The following is a 13,794-nucleotide window of genomic DNA, read 5'->3' on the forward strand; positions in this document are numbered from 1 at the left end:
TAAGCACAAATAATAAAGTGGTACAGATAACCCAAAGTGTCAGAGAACCAAGACCTGTTGGCTGAAAATGGGCACATCTGACATTCTACTAAATCCCAAAACCTCAGAAGTATTAAGTCACTGTCTGCAGACCTAACTCATAAAAAAAATGCCCAGCTACTCAAATTTACTCTCCCATTCATCTTTACTTCCAAATGAAATTGCTTATTACAAGTGCCTAAGATGCCTTCTACAAAACAATTAAAAACAAATAAACCCACAGAAACTTAAGGTACATGCCAGAAGCCCAGAGACAGGGAGAGCTCTACTTATGCCCCGTAACTTCCCTGGGATGAGGAGGGTAATTAAAGTCCTCTGGGCCTCCACGAGAGACACAGGAAGTCAAGTAAACCAGCCAGAGTGAACAAGACCATTAGCTCTGTAGTCCCCTCATTTACCCTCCAGGTGTCCTGGAAAACCTAATTTTCTGGGACAACTAACTTTTTATCAGTTAGGAAGAGCAGGAAAATAATAGCAAAAGGCACTATTCTGGGCATTTTATGTTTGATAACTTATTTAATTTTCAAAACAGCTCTATTACTGTCCCTGTATCATACAGATGAAGAAAGTAGATACAGAATGATTAAGTATCTTACCCACCCCCAGGCTGCTCAACTTTTCTAAAAACCATTTACCAGTCTTGTTCTAATGTACAGTACATTTCAACCAGAAGTTGACACCGTATCTGACACTGTATGTGTATAAAACCTGATGACGTAACTCCCTGAATGTACTCTCCATTCCTACACGTCCCTTTCAAAGTTACAACTTTGTTGTACTCCTTGCTATGAAAAGTATGCCACTATGATATCTCAGAATTAATATAAGAAAAGCAACCGTCATTCCTATTGTGCACAAAATGTAGCTAAGACTATACCAGTATCTACCAACCTTTGGGTTCTCCACCACCCTTAGGGCTCAGGTTTGTCCAGAAGATGGAATGATTGATATGGCCTCCGCCATTGAATTTGAGCCCAGGCTGAAGAGCTACTTGAGTTGTAATGTCACCTGTAAAGAGGCAAACATACTTTTTAAAATTCTTACTTTTCAAACACTCTATACACCATTTTCTTTGTAAAACGTCAGATAATTAGACTAGCTTATCTGTAACATCCCTATCGGTCCTAAAATTCCACAATTTCGAACAACAACAACAACAACAAAAGATTATCTTAAAAAATTATTTGTCCCAGTGGATTTTCAATTCAATTAATAACATTCTGAACAACTCAATGAGTGTCCCAGCAGGGGGTGCAAAGCATGCAGAAAATTCTTTCCTGAGCTTCAAAGAACTCAAAGTTTTCTTGGATATTAAAGATTTCAGCAGGGGCACCTGCATGGCTCAGTCAGTTAAGCGTCTGCCCTCGGCTCAGGTCATGATCTCAGGGTTCTGGGATTGAGCCCCGCACTGGGCTCCCTGCTCAGCGGGCAGCCTGCTTCTCCCTCTCCCTCTGCCTGCCACTCCCCCTGCTTGTGCCCTCCCTCTATCTCTGGCAAATAAGTAAAGAAAAGAAAAGAAAAGAAAAAAGAAGATTTCAGCAACAATGAGAACAAAGATAGAAAACAGTGAAATGCGGATATGTGTGGTTCCATAAACTGTACTAAATGGTAAATTTTCAGGGGCGCCTGGTTGGCTCAGTCAGTAGAGCATACAACTCTCGGTCTCAAGGTGGTGAGTTCAAGCCCCACAGTGGGGGTAGAGATTACTAAAAATAAATGTAAGTTTTTTTAAAAAATGGTAGATTTTCAGCTCTCATTTTCTAGACAGACAACTATTCCACTGGGAAATTGTTCAATGTTACATCAACAAAATATTCAGCATATTCAAGACTCAACTTCAGATTTCCAATCCCAAACTTACCCTCCAACGGCCTTCCCCAGCCCAGCTGCTTTCTCAGAACATTTTTGAGGACTTGGTCATTTCTTACTCCTTTCCCCTCACACCACGTTCAACCCACCAACATACCCACTGGCAAAGCCAGCTCTACCATTAAAAAGATCCAGAATCGGGCGCCTGGGTGGCTCAGTTGGTTAAGTGACTGCCTTCGGCTCAGGTCATGATCCCGGGTCCTGGGATCGAGTCCCACATCGGGCTCGATCCCGGGTCCTGGGATCGAGTCCCACATCGGGCTCCCGGCTCAGCGGGGAGCCTGCTTCTCCCTCTGACCCTATCCCCTCTCATGCTGTTTCTCTCTCTCTCTCTCAAATAAATAAATAAATAATTAAAAAAAAAGATCCAGAATCCAGTCCCTTCTTCCTGCTTCTGGTGCAGACGAGCAGCATCACCTACCTGCATCTGTGCCACCATATCCCATACTGGTCTCCTGCTTCCACACGTGCCCTCTACAATCTGTTCTCAACACTGGCCAGAGGGCTCCTCTGCACCCCACACTGATCGTGGCACTCCTCTAGTCAAAGCCCTCCAAAGGCTGCTCCTCTCACTCAGAGTGAACCCCAAGTCCCTACAACTGCCTTCAAAGATGCAGGTCATCTGACCCTGTGCATTTCCTCGCTGGCCCAGCTCCAGCCACACTGGCCTCCTTGCACTTCCAAGAGAAGCTCAGCCTGCTCCCAGTTTAGGGTTTCCTAACCCTAACTGTTCCTAACCTTAGCTGTTGCCTGAACTGGAATGGAATACTCTTGCTGAAGATAGCCTCGTGGCTCATTCCCACATTTCTCCTTCGTGTCTCCACGGACATGGCAACCTCATCAGTGAAGCCTTCTCAAACCACAATATAAAATGGGCAATTTTCACCACTTCCCCAACTTGTTTTTCCTGATAGGACTTACAGCCCTGGCATACTACTACATATTTACTTGTCCATCTGTCTCCCCACTAGAACAAAAGCTCCGATAATAACAAGGACTTCTGTGCACTGCTGTGTCCCAGGGGCCGATATATTGCCTCCTACATACCAGGCACTCAATAAATGTTTGATTGACTAGATAACTGAATACATTAAATGTAGTTTTTATGAAAAAAGTAAAAACAACTAATTCTCTGATATCTACACTTAAAAAAAAAAAAACACATTGGAAGACTTTTTTTTTACTTTGCTAAATAAGTAGGCAAAATATTCTTTTCCATGCCTTTAAGAAGCTAAGATTAACTATTAGGGAAAATGGCAATTCCCTTGTTCAATTAAATCCCAAGTGTTTATTATTCACAAGATACTAAGAGACAAAGTGGAAGACACAAAGAACCACTGAGAGCTCTGTGCTTATTAGGGAGTTTACATAATAGAAGTTCTCTAATCTGTTCTTAGGGCATACCTCAGAGAGGAGGAAAGGGCCAAGTGATCTCAGAATATACAGATCATCTTGTAGAGTTGTTTTAAGATGCCAATTTGTTGTTGTTATTATGTTCACAATATAATTTTGTTATAGATCAGTGTCCCTCTTAGAAATTATTCTAGGAAAATCACCCTAAAAATAAATGTAGGTTTTATGTTGTTTTTTAATAAATCAACAGTAACTAAATTTTTCTAATGGGAAAGAAACATGCTATTGAAAACCAGCTTAATAATCTCAATCTCTTAAAGTTTACTTCATCTTTTTTTTTTTTAAGATTTTATTTATTTAGGGGCGCCTGGGTGGCTCAGTCGTTAAGCGTCTGTCTTCAGCTCAGGTCATGGTCCCAGGGTCCTGGGATCGAGCCCCACATCGGGCTCCCTGCTCTACGGGAAGCCTGCTTCTCTCTCTCCCACTCCCCCTGCTTGTGTTCCCTCTCTCGCTGTCTCTCTGTCAAATAAATAAATAAAATCTTTTAAAAAAAAAGATCTTATTTATTTGTCAGAGAGAGAGCATGCGCACAAGCAGGGGGAGCGGCAGGTAGAGGAAGAAGCAGGCTCCCCACTGAGCAAGGAGCCCGATGCGGGACTAGATCCCAGGAGCCTGGGATCATGACCCGAGCCAAAGGCAGATGCTTAACCGACTGAGCCACTTCATCATTTTTAAATTTTAATATAGGGGTGCCTGGGTGGCTCAGTCGGTTAAGCGTCTGCCTTCAGCTCGGGTGGAGATCCCAGGGTCCTGGGATCAAGCTGCCTGGCGGGCTCCCTGCTCAGCAGGAGGTCTGCTTCTCCCTCTTCCTCCGCTCCTCCTCCCTGCTTGTGCTCTCTCTCTCAAATAAATAAACTGAATAAATAAATAAACTTTAAATTTGGGGGGTGCCTGGCTGGCTCAGTTGGTAGAGCATACGACTCAATCTTGGGGTTGTGAGTTCGAGCCCCACATTGGGTATAGAGCTTAAAAAAAAAAAAAAAAGTAGTAACTGGGGCTTCTGGGTGGCTCAGGTGGTTAAGTGTCTGCCTTCGGCTCAGGTCATGATCCCAGGGTCCTGGGATCCAGCCCCGCATCAGGCTCCCTGGTCCACAGAGAGCCTGCTTCTCCCTCTCCCTGCCGCTCTGCCTACTTGTGCTCTCTATGTCTCTGTCAAATAAACAAATAAAATATTTTAAAAAATAAAAAATAGTAGTAATAAATAGAAATGTGCGGGGCTTTACAATTTGCTTTAAAAATACTATTAAGTTCAACATTTTCCTTGGTTTCAATTCAATTTTTTTCCTGTTAAGTACAAGTTAAATACTTTTGTTTGAAAAGTATTTACCTACTTTTAATGAGATTGATGATGTTTACGTCACTTAATACTTTTGCCCCAAATTTTCAAACATGAAAATTTAATTCTTCAACAGTCTTTAAAATATATAATTTTTTAAATAAAAGAAAACTTTGTAGGTACTTATTAATTTATAGTCAACATAATACAACATAATGTACAGCTTTTTTTTGTTTTCAGTAACCTTCATGAAAACGAGTAAAGGTGTGATTGCACAAGAGAAGGACTGAAATTAAGTTGTTCTTAAAATATTGAAGAGAAAGGTTCAAGTTGTCAGGTGTTATCATGCAGGAAATAATTTCACAACTGGGATATTCCCCACCTTGCCATCATTACCACATCTTCCCCGAATTTGTTATTTTCTAAAACCCCTTTCCCGTACAAATCACCAAAATTTTTCCGCGTACTCACGGTTCCCGTCACAAATCTTCCAGAATGTGGCAACTTCCTCTTGTTTTTGTTTAGCCAATTACCTCATGCAATCAGGCTGAAATACTACCTTTTCCCACTAGATGCCCCCCGTCAGCAAGATGTCACGGTCCGAAATTTACTCAAATGTCAGAGGACCTAAAGTCAATAAACTTGGAAAAACGACATGTTTTAACTGGGCAGCTTATTAAGCAGTACACACCGTCAGTTGTTTTTCTCGTGCAAGCCACTGATTAGCAGGCTGAAAAGTGTAATACGATTCTGTACGGAGACATTAACACACAGACTCTCGTACACACACGCCCCCGGCCACAAAGTCCACACGCTCCTTACCGGTTTTGTCAACTAAGCTCTCTGGGGGCGGGGGGGGGGGGGTAAGTCCATATTATATCGTAACACTGAATTCTAAGTATTAGTAGATACACACAGGCCTGTTTCAGTTTCCCACAAAACGACCGCATTCCTTGTGAATTCCGGAACACGCGGAGGAGCCGCTCTCCTGGTTCCCGGGGCCGCGCCTCGCGGTCCCCTTTCCCTGTCGCTTCTCACCGGCAGGCAGCCTGGCACCTACCCTTCTCCAGCGCCTCCAGGTACTTCTCCTCGATGGCATTCAGGTTGTTCACGTAGGTCGCGTGGTGCTTGCTGTGGTGCAGCTGCATGATCTGGGCGTTGATGTGAGGCTCCAGGGCGCCATAATCGTACGGCAAGTCGGGGAGGCTGTGCTTCTGCCGGGCAGCCAGCGACCCCAGCGCCGGCACCAGCGTCCGGCTCGTGCTGCGAAGAGAGCAGACGCAGACCGATTCGCTCACGCGTCTACGCAGACCCAGCGCCATCCGGGCCTTTCTACCGCTCGCTCGCTCGCTCGCTCGCTCGCCCTCCACGTTCGCTGCAGCTTTACACCAACGCGGCAGCCCTGCGCCGCGGCAGCACCGGGGCGCGCTCGGCGGCCACCTGCCCCGACGCAGGGCCGCCCGCCGCGTCCCCACGGCGCCGGGGCCGCGGAGATGCCCGGGACCCGCCGCGCCGGCGCGGGCACGCACGGAGCGGGGCCGGTGGAGGCGGCCGCCCGAGCCCCTCCGCCCTCCGGGCCGCGACCCGCCCCCGCTGCGCCCTGCGGCCCGGGCGCCTCACCTGCGCGCTGCCCGGGACAGCATGGTGAGCTACGCCAGCAGTCCAGGCCGCAGAGCCGAACCGCCGCGCCGAGGGCCGGGCGCACACAGACGCAGCCTGCGGGCCGCGCCGCGGGGACACCGCCGACCTCCACGGGCTCCGCCCCCTGCGCCTGCCGCTCCCACGCCGGGGGGCGCGCGGCCCGGGGCCTGCCCTGCCGGAGCCAGCCCGCGCCCTGAGCCCAGGGGATGCGAGAGGAGGAAAAGGAGGGGCATGAGGGACCTGCCCCGGGCGGCCAGGGGAACGGCGGCGCCCACCTGCCCGCTTCTGAGCGTGTGGCCAAAGGGAAGGCCGCGCTCTACCCCCCCCACGTGGAAGATGGTACGGCCCGCAGCCCCGCCCCCTCGGGGGCCCGCGGGGGGGGCCCAGCAGGCGCAGCCGCCGCAACCCCGCCCCTTTGCTCCCGGCGCCTCGGGGCCGCGGTGGGGTCCGGCGACCTCCTGGGCGGGAGGGCTGCGGCTTCCCTGAGCGGCCTTGGCGCGCTCTGGCGGGCTAGGGAGGGCCCGCAGGGAGGAGAGTCCTGAGCGCTGGTACGGTGTAGAGCCGGTGCCCCTCCAGCCGCTGCCCGGAGTGACCTTTCTTTCCGAGTGAATTCGACCTTGGGACCGGAGCCAGGACCGGGGCGGCCTGATAGTGTTACTGAACGCCTGCAACGTGCCAGGGACTATGCTGCTGGGTTTATATGCATTTATCTTTATTTCACTCCTAGAGTAGGTATCGTTGACTCCAGGCGGTATTAATGAGCTCCCTGAAGTTAAGCAGGTTGCCCTGATCACACAGTTAATAAGTAAAAGAGTGGATTAGAACCGAAAGTTCGTACTTTCTTGATTACTAAGCCTGACCAGTCAGGTCCTGAGTGTTTGTTCAGAGTGACTTCCAAGAACCAAAAGCTCAGGAGAATATTACAAAAGTGCAACAGAGGATTCTTTCCTACTGTGTCTAACAGCCCAATGAGCTGCATCTAATGCTTTCTCAACAATTTAAAAAAAATCCTAAATTGTGTGAATCCTTTCTATATAGAAGTTAGTAAACCCTTAACACTATTATTGGTGTAAGTTGGATCCTTACTGAATAGGATAATATAAAAGGAAGCAGAGTAGGTGCTGAATAGTTTCAGCTACTCTCTTACACCCCCCTCCCTATCTCTCCCCCCTTCCCAAGGATGACTAGGATTTGGGTTGGGGAATAGCTAACAGGAACTACTGAGCTGGCTTCTCAGCAAGAGGGCTGGCACTTGCCAACAGTTGGGAAACTAACCAAGAATATTTGATGGGATAAAGGAGTAAAATCAGGTTGGGGGCAAGCTAGGCATATGCTCAAAACTCAAATTTGGTTGGTTATGGAAATTAAGAAGCATTTTAGCTGAACTGAGATATAAAATAGTTTTTCAGTCAAGGTAGTCTGGCATTGATATCGTGAAGGGCAAGCTAGTTAGAAAGCTGTTCCGTGAATCCTAGCTGAGGTCCTAAGAGCCAGTTTTAGGGTACTAGCTCTGAGAACTGGAAGAAAAGGACATTTTGAAGGATGAAATAACAGAATTCAGTGACAGATCAGTCACTAATAAAAAGGCTTGTTCTATCACCGTAAGGCGACTGAGCCCGGTTAGGCTGCATGGATGTACTCCTAGTTTGTACAGATGATGATACTTTGATACTTAAATTGACCCCCTCAGGAGATGCCCTTTTGAACAAGGAACAATTGGGGGGTGGGCTAGTGACAGTAACAGTCTGGTAGAAGTGTCTCTCACATCACATCTGTATCAGCTACATCCTTCCAGAAGACAACCCCAACTGTGAGAGTATCTGGATTGAGACCAAGGATTTGGGGGATACTGGAGATTAGGAGAAGTTTTTTTACCTTCTTTGTCTGCCACACCCAATGAACAGGCCTCTTTTTCTTTTTTGTTGGCGACTATAGGAAGTACTCATTCAGTATTGGCCTGGAGTTAGATTACAGTTGACTGGGGCCTGTCCCAAATTCCTCCAGCCAGCTCAGGATGTCATCTGTCACATCTGGCATCATAACTGGGCATTTCCCTTGCATAAACTTCCCAAAGCTACTCAGACCCACCACGTTAGACCAACATATTGGCTGCAGGAAGCAAAATATGGGTTGAGATGAAATCATTTTGAGCCAGTTATTAATCACATTCATATTCTAGTGACTGAGTGTCTCAAACACAGAAGAGCATATCCATTCCCTCATGTAAAAGCAATCTGAAGTAGGCAGTCCAAGCTGGGATGACAGTGCCATGAGATGATCAAGGACCCAGGCTCCTCTGTCCTCAGAGTTGCTTCATGATCCATGATAGTTTCTAGAGCACCAGCCATCTCACCTCCTTCCCATGAAGAGGGAAGGAAAAAAGGTTGGGCCCCAGCTGTCTCCCTTTTAAGGACCCTTTGCAGTAGATTCACCCAACAGATACACTTAGCTACAGAGAAGGCTGGGAGATGTAGTCAGTTAGCTGTGCATATTTCCAGCCTGAAAAAAATGTGAAATCTAATCTCCAGACTCATCTCTTGTATATGACTCAGGTCATAATTCTTGGACCTGAGCTTGATACTGCTTCTCCGTTCTCATGTTGGGTTGTACTTTCAATCACATTACTTCTTAGCCTCAGTGAAAACCCAGCTTCCTAGAGCTGCCTTTGGCACTGGGTCACCTGACTTTTCCCACCCTTGCAGGCCATAAACCTGGGAAGCCAGAATAGAGGAGCATAAAAAGAAAGGGGGTCCCATATCTAGAGTCCAGCAGATCCCTCCATAAAGACGATGCAGTGTCTACCCCTTTAGGGGAATGAATAACCCACCATCATAACTACTCCAGGTGTATTAGTCAGAGTTCCCCAGAGAAACAGAATTGATATGATTTGTATATATGGAGAGAAAGAGATGAATTAAGAAACAGAATTGAGGGGCGCCTGAGTGGCTCAGTTGGTTAAGCGCCCAACTCTTGATTTCTGCTCAGGTCACGATCTCAGGGTCATGAGATTGAGCCCGGTGTTGGGCTCAGCACAGAGCCTGCTTGGGATTCTCTCTCTCCCTCTCCCCTTCCCCTTTGCATGCTCTTTCTCTCTCTCTCCAAAATAAATAAATTAATCTTTTTTTAAAAAAGAAACAGAATTGATATGATTTGTATATATAGAGAGAAAGAGGTATATTATAAGGAATTGACTCATGGATTATGGAGGCTGGCAAGTCCAAAGTCTACAGTGTGAACCGACAGGCTGGAGACCCAGGACAGCCAATCATGTAGATCCAGTGCAAAGACATTCTGAGGGAGAATTCCTCTTGCTTAGGAGGTCAGTTTTTGTTCTGTGCAGGTCCTCAGCTGATTGGATGAGGTCCACCCACATTATGGAAGGCAATCTGCTTTACCCCAAGTTCACCCATTTAAATGTTAATTTCATCCAAAACACCCTCCAAATTGACACGTAAAATTAACCATCACAGCAGGTAGAAAAACAACTTGGCCAATGTATTCTGTGTGAGAAGTGTGTTGATCTATTAATATCCCAGGATTATCATGGAATAAAACTGAATTCATGGGCACAGTTCTAAGAATAATTCCCGAGAGCTACCCAAGATGAATGGACCCACGTCCCTGAGGGCAATGACCAAGCATAACGATCTCAGGCTGGCTATATCTCCTGGCCAGCATATGCCAGGGGTTACACCCCACACCAAGGAACCAGCGTAGGTGTGCAGGAGGCTTGGCCTCATATACCACAGAGGTTCATGCCAGAACTTGGTCCATTGGAAATAGTATGAACTTTGGGTCCCACCTCAGGCATGTCCCAGAACACTAGCTATCTTGGCCTACATCCCCCCACTCTGGTGCTGGCTTATATCTTCACTGGCCCTTTTGTGGGGGAAATAGCATAAAATCATGTGAAATAAGCCTAGAAGTGTTTTCACCCTAAGAGTATTAATTTAGAGGCACCTGGGTGACTCAGTCAGTTAAGCGTCTGCCTTTTTGGCTCAGGTCATGATCCTGGGGTCCTGGGATCCAGCCCTGCAACGGGTTCCCTGCTGGGCGGGGAGTCTGCTTCTCCCTCTCCCTGCCCCCACCCCACTCATGCTCTCTCTTACTATCTCTGTCTCTCTTAAATAAATAAATAAATAAATTAATTAATTAATTAATAAAATCTTTAAAAAAGAGAGTATTAATTTAGTTTAAGGAACTAGTCAGCTATATATTGGTACAAGATAGTCTGGTTGATTATCAATTACTCCTGTATGGGATTTGAAGAGTATCCTCTCAGTGATGTACAAACCAGAAGTTCTCTTAATCTCAACACTGACCCTGAACATTCAACTCTCCCTTGAGCAGACATCTTAGTTTTGTCCCAGACCAGGTTAGTACTTAACCCAGTTATTATGGACTGCATTGTGTCCCCCAAAAATTTATATGTTGAAGATCTAACACCCAGTACGTTAGAATGTGACTGTATTTGGAGATAGGGCCTTTAAAAAGGTGCTTAAATTAAAATGAGAGTTTCAGGGTGGGCCCTAAGCCAGTGTGACAGGTGTCCTTATAAGGGGAGATAAAGTCACACACACAGACTGAGAGGTGACCATCTGCAAGCCAAGGAGAGAGACCTAAAGAGAAATCAATCCTGCTGACAGCATGATCTCAGAGTTCCCACCTCCAGAACTGTGAAAAAACAGATTTCTGTTGCTTCGGCCACCCCATCTATGGTATTTTGCTTTACAACCCAAGCAAACTAATACAGCAGTTCACAGCTTTCTGTAATCCAATCTGGTTTTCAAACTGTCAGCCACTGTTGAGTTTATAATCACAATCACTGGGTCTCCTTCCCACTAGGGACTCACCCCACGGCACTCCCCTCCCCTCTCCTCCCTGCCCTGCTCCTTCAGAGGGCTTGCTGGCACTCACCTGCAGGGAGGGAAAAGGGAGTCTGTATCCAGGAGGGATGGCCTTTCTTAGCTGTCTCCTGCTTTGGTGTCATCTGACCCCAGGTACCAGTTCCAGCCACAGTCAGAGGCTGAGAGAGAAGAGGTGCGTTTTATCTCGGTCTGGTTCAACTTCATTTTAGTGGCCCCACATATGCACAAGTGTTTTTATACAGATGACCTATCTGGCTCAGCCTCACCCCAGCTGGCTCTCTGTCAGGTAGAGCCCTTGTCCCTGCCCAGGTGTGACCATGCGTCTGTTGGGCTCCCCTGTCCCTTTTCTGGGTGAATGTTCCTTTGATCAACATGCAGGACAGGGCAGCCTGGTTCATGCTTCATCTCCATGCTCCCTTTGAGACTGGTTGGTGCCTCCACCTTCAGAAATATCCTGACAAAAAGTGGGTACCAGTGTCCAAGCTCACCCTCAATGTTCAGGGCGCATAGGTTCCATGATCCTCTTTCTCCAAGGGCATGAGTGGAGAGCAAAATCAGAAAGGATCAAGCCCAACACTCTGTTAAAGCCCAGAACTGCTCTTCCTTTCAGTCGCCCTTTTGTATTTCCCAGTGGGGGAAGCTGCCAAACCTGCACAGCCTGTCCACAACATGAACCTCTCCACCTTTGATCCAGGCTGTAGGGATTCATAATCTTACTTCTGGTAGCGGCTGACTCCATTAGTTGGAACTGGAGGGTGAATGAGAAAGGATTTCAACTGGTGCTTCAACCTCTGTGTTCTGTTGTTATTATTTATAAATTTATTTTTATTTTTTTAAGATTTTATTTATTTATTTGACAGAAAGAGAGATAGCAAGAGAGGGAACACAAGGAGGGGGAGTGGGAGAGGGAGAAGCAGGCTTCCTGCTGAGAAGGGAGCCTGATGCGGGGCTCGATCCCAGGACCCTGGATCATGACCCGAGCCGAAGGCAGACACCCATCAACTGAACCACCCAGGCGCCCATGTTGTTATTATTTAAACAATGATGTACCTACTGTCCTCTGGATGCTAAGCTCGTTATGAGTTGTGTATAGAACCAGCGATCATCCTTATCCCCAGGAACTTTGTCACAGACCTGGGGAGCCTGTCACTCAGGAAGGATGGTGACATCTGGGAGTGCTGATGGGAAGGCCAAAAGCCACCCAGACACTGGAGTCTGGGGTCAGAGGCCAGAACCCAGAGAGCAGGGTCTCTCCCCCAAGCAGAGCTGACATTTTGGACCAGATGACCCTGTTATGGGAGTTGCCCTGTGGATTGTAGGATATTTATCCACCTCCCTGTTAACCCCCACTAGATACCAATAGCACTCACTCACCTCCAGCTTTGACAACGAAAAATGTCTCAAACATTGCCAAATGTCCCCTGGGGGCCAAATCATCTCCAATCGAGGACCACTGTCCTAGAGGCAAAACTATTACAAAAATGTCACACCAAGTGAGTTAGTCAGCAAAGGATGCCAGACCATGGAAGGCATAGTGGAGAAACCCATGCTTTCCACCATACCATGCCATTCCAGGCAGAATACATATCGTAGAAGCTTTCATACACAGTCCACCTCAACAGCTTTCCAGATTAACAGACATCTTTCCATTCCTCTGTAGGGCATAGTGACAGATGCCCGTAACCCATGAATTATCAGGGCCAGACCACTCACTACTGCCCCAGCAGTTGGGGTGGATGCTTACCAAGAGGCAGGTGTATTTGTTCCCCTAACAGATTTATGCCTAGTTTTACTTATTTACCAGTTATTGAAATTATGTGATTTTTTTTTGAAATTATGTGATTTAACAAAGCCCTATTTAAGATGTGAGAAAGGAAGTTATTTTAATGAAAACTAAAGTGAATACTTTGTAAAGTTTCAATAAAGGTGAGCCACTAAAAATAATCGCTGTTCAATTAGAGGAGGGCAAAACAAGTAATATGATTGGGAAGATCACTGAATGGTGAAAGGATCAGATTGCTTTGCAGGTGTCTTCAAGTTCCCACCCCACAGCTGAGAACTGAAAACGGAAACCATAGACAATGCACGATTAGTGTGGTCACGGGCAGCTCCAACAATGTTCTGGCTCTTCATCTGAAAGGTATTGAATGGATATGCATTTGCATGTTTTAAGTTAAAATGCATTGCTTAAGATAAGGTCATGACATATTTTCTGACTCCAACTTTTTTGATCACATGGAATAAGAAGATGTCTCTTAGTGTTAAATGAGGAACACCTATCTCTGGGTATGCACTTTGGAAGTTATGTTTAAATGACTGGTCTTTGGGGGCACCTGGGTGGCTCAGTCATTGGGCGTCTGCCTTCGGCTCGGGTCGTGATCCCGGGGTCCTGGGATCGAGCCCCGCATCGGGCTCCCTGCTCGGCGGGAAGCCTGCTTCTCCCTCTCCCACTCCCCCTGCTTCTGTTCCCTCTCTGGCTGTTGTCTCTCTCTGTCAAATAAATAAATCAAATCTTAAAAAAAAAAATAAATGACTGGTCTTTGGACATAACGTTTATTTTTGTTAAAATTTGACTTTCTGCTGGCCTACTTTTCTTTCGGGGTCAGCATAAAGCAGAGATCTTGTTTTCTTTTCTTAAGCTTCCCTGGAACACAATGCGGTCTCTCAGCTTTTTGACTAAGTTCTGGG

General features: G+C 46.7%; 1 protein-coding gene across 1 annotated transcript in view; it reads right to left on the reverse strand.

The window, feature by feature from the left end:
- LOC118001985 (superoxide dismutase [Mn], mitochondrial) overlaps positions 1 to 6,326 on the reverse strand; it is an 11,256-nt gene extending 4,930 nt beyond the window's left edge. The window contains exons 1-3 of the mRNA XM_034992203.1: positions 6,218 to 6,326; positions 5,658 to 5,860; positions 931 to 1,047 (exon numbers count right to left, since the gene is read on the reverse strand). Of these exons, the coding sequence (XP_034848094.1) occupies positions 931 to 1,047; positions 5,658 to 5,860; positions 6,218 to 6,240 (343 nt within the window). The 5' untranslated portion in view covers positions 6,241 to 6,326. The remainder of the gene's footprint in view (positions 1 to 930; positions 1,048 to 5,657; positions 5,861 to 6,217) is intronic.
- Positions 6,327 to 13,794: the final 7,468 nt, after the last annotated feature.

Source organism: Mirounga leonina, unplaced genomic scaffold, assembly GCF_011800145.1.
Source record: "Mirounga leonina isolate KUSES-001 unplaced genomic scaffold, KU_Mleo_1.0 Mir_55, whole genome shotgun sequence".
NCBI lineage: Eukaryota > Metazoa > Chordata > Mammalia > Carnivora > Phocidae > Mirounga > Mirounga leonina.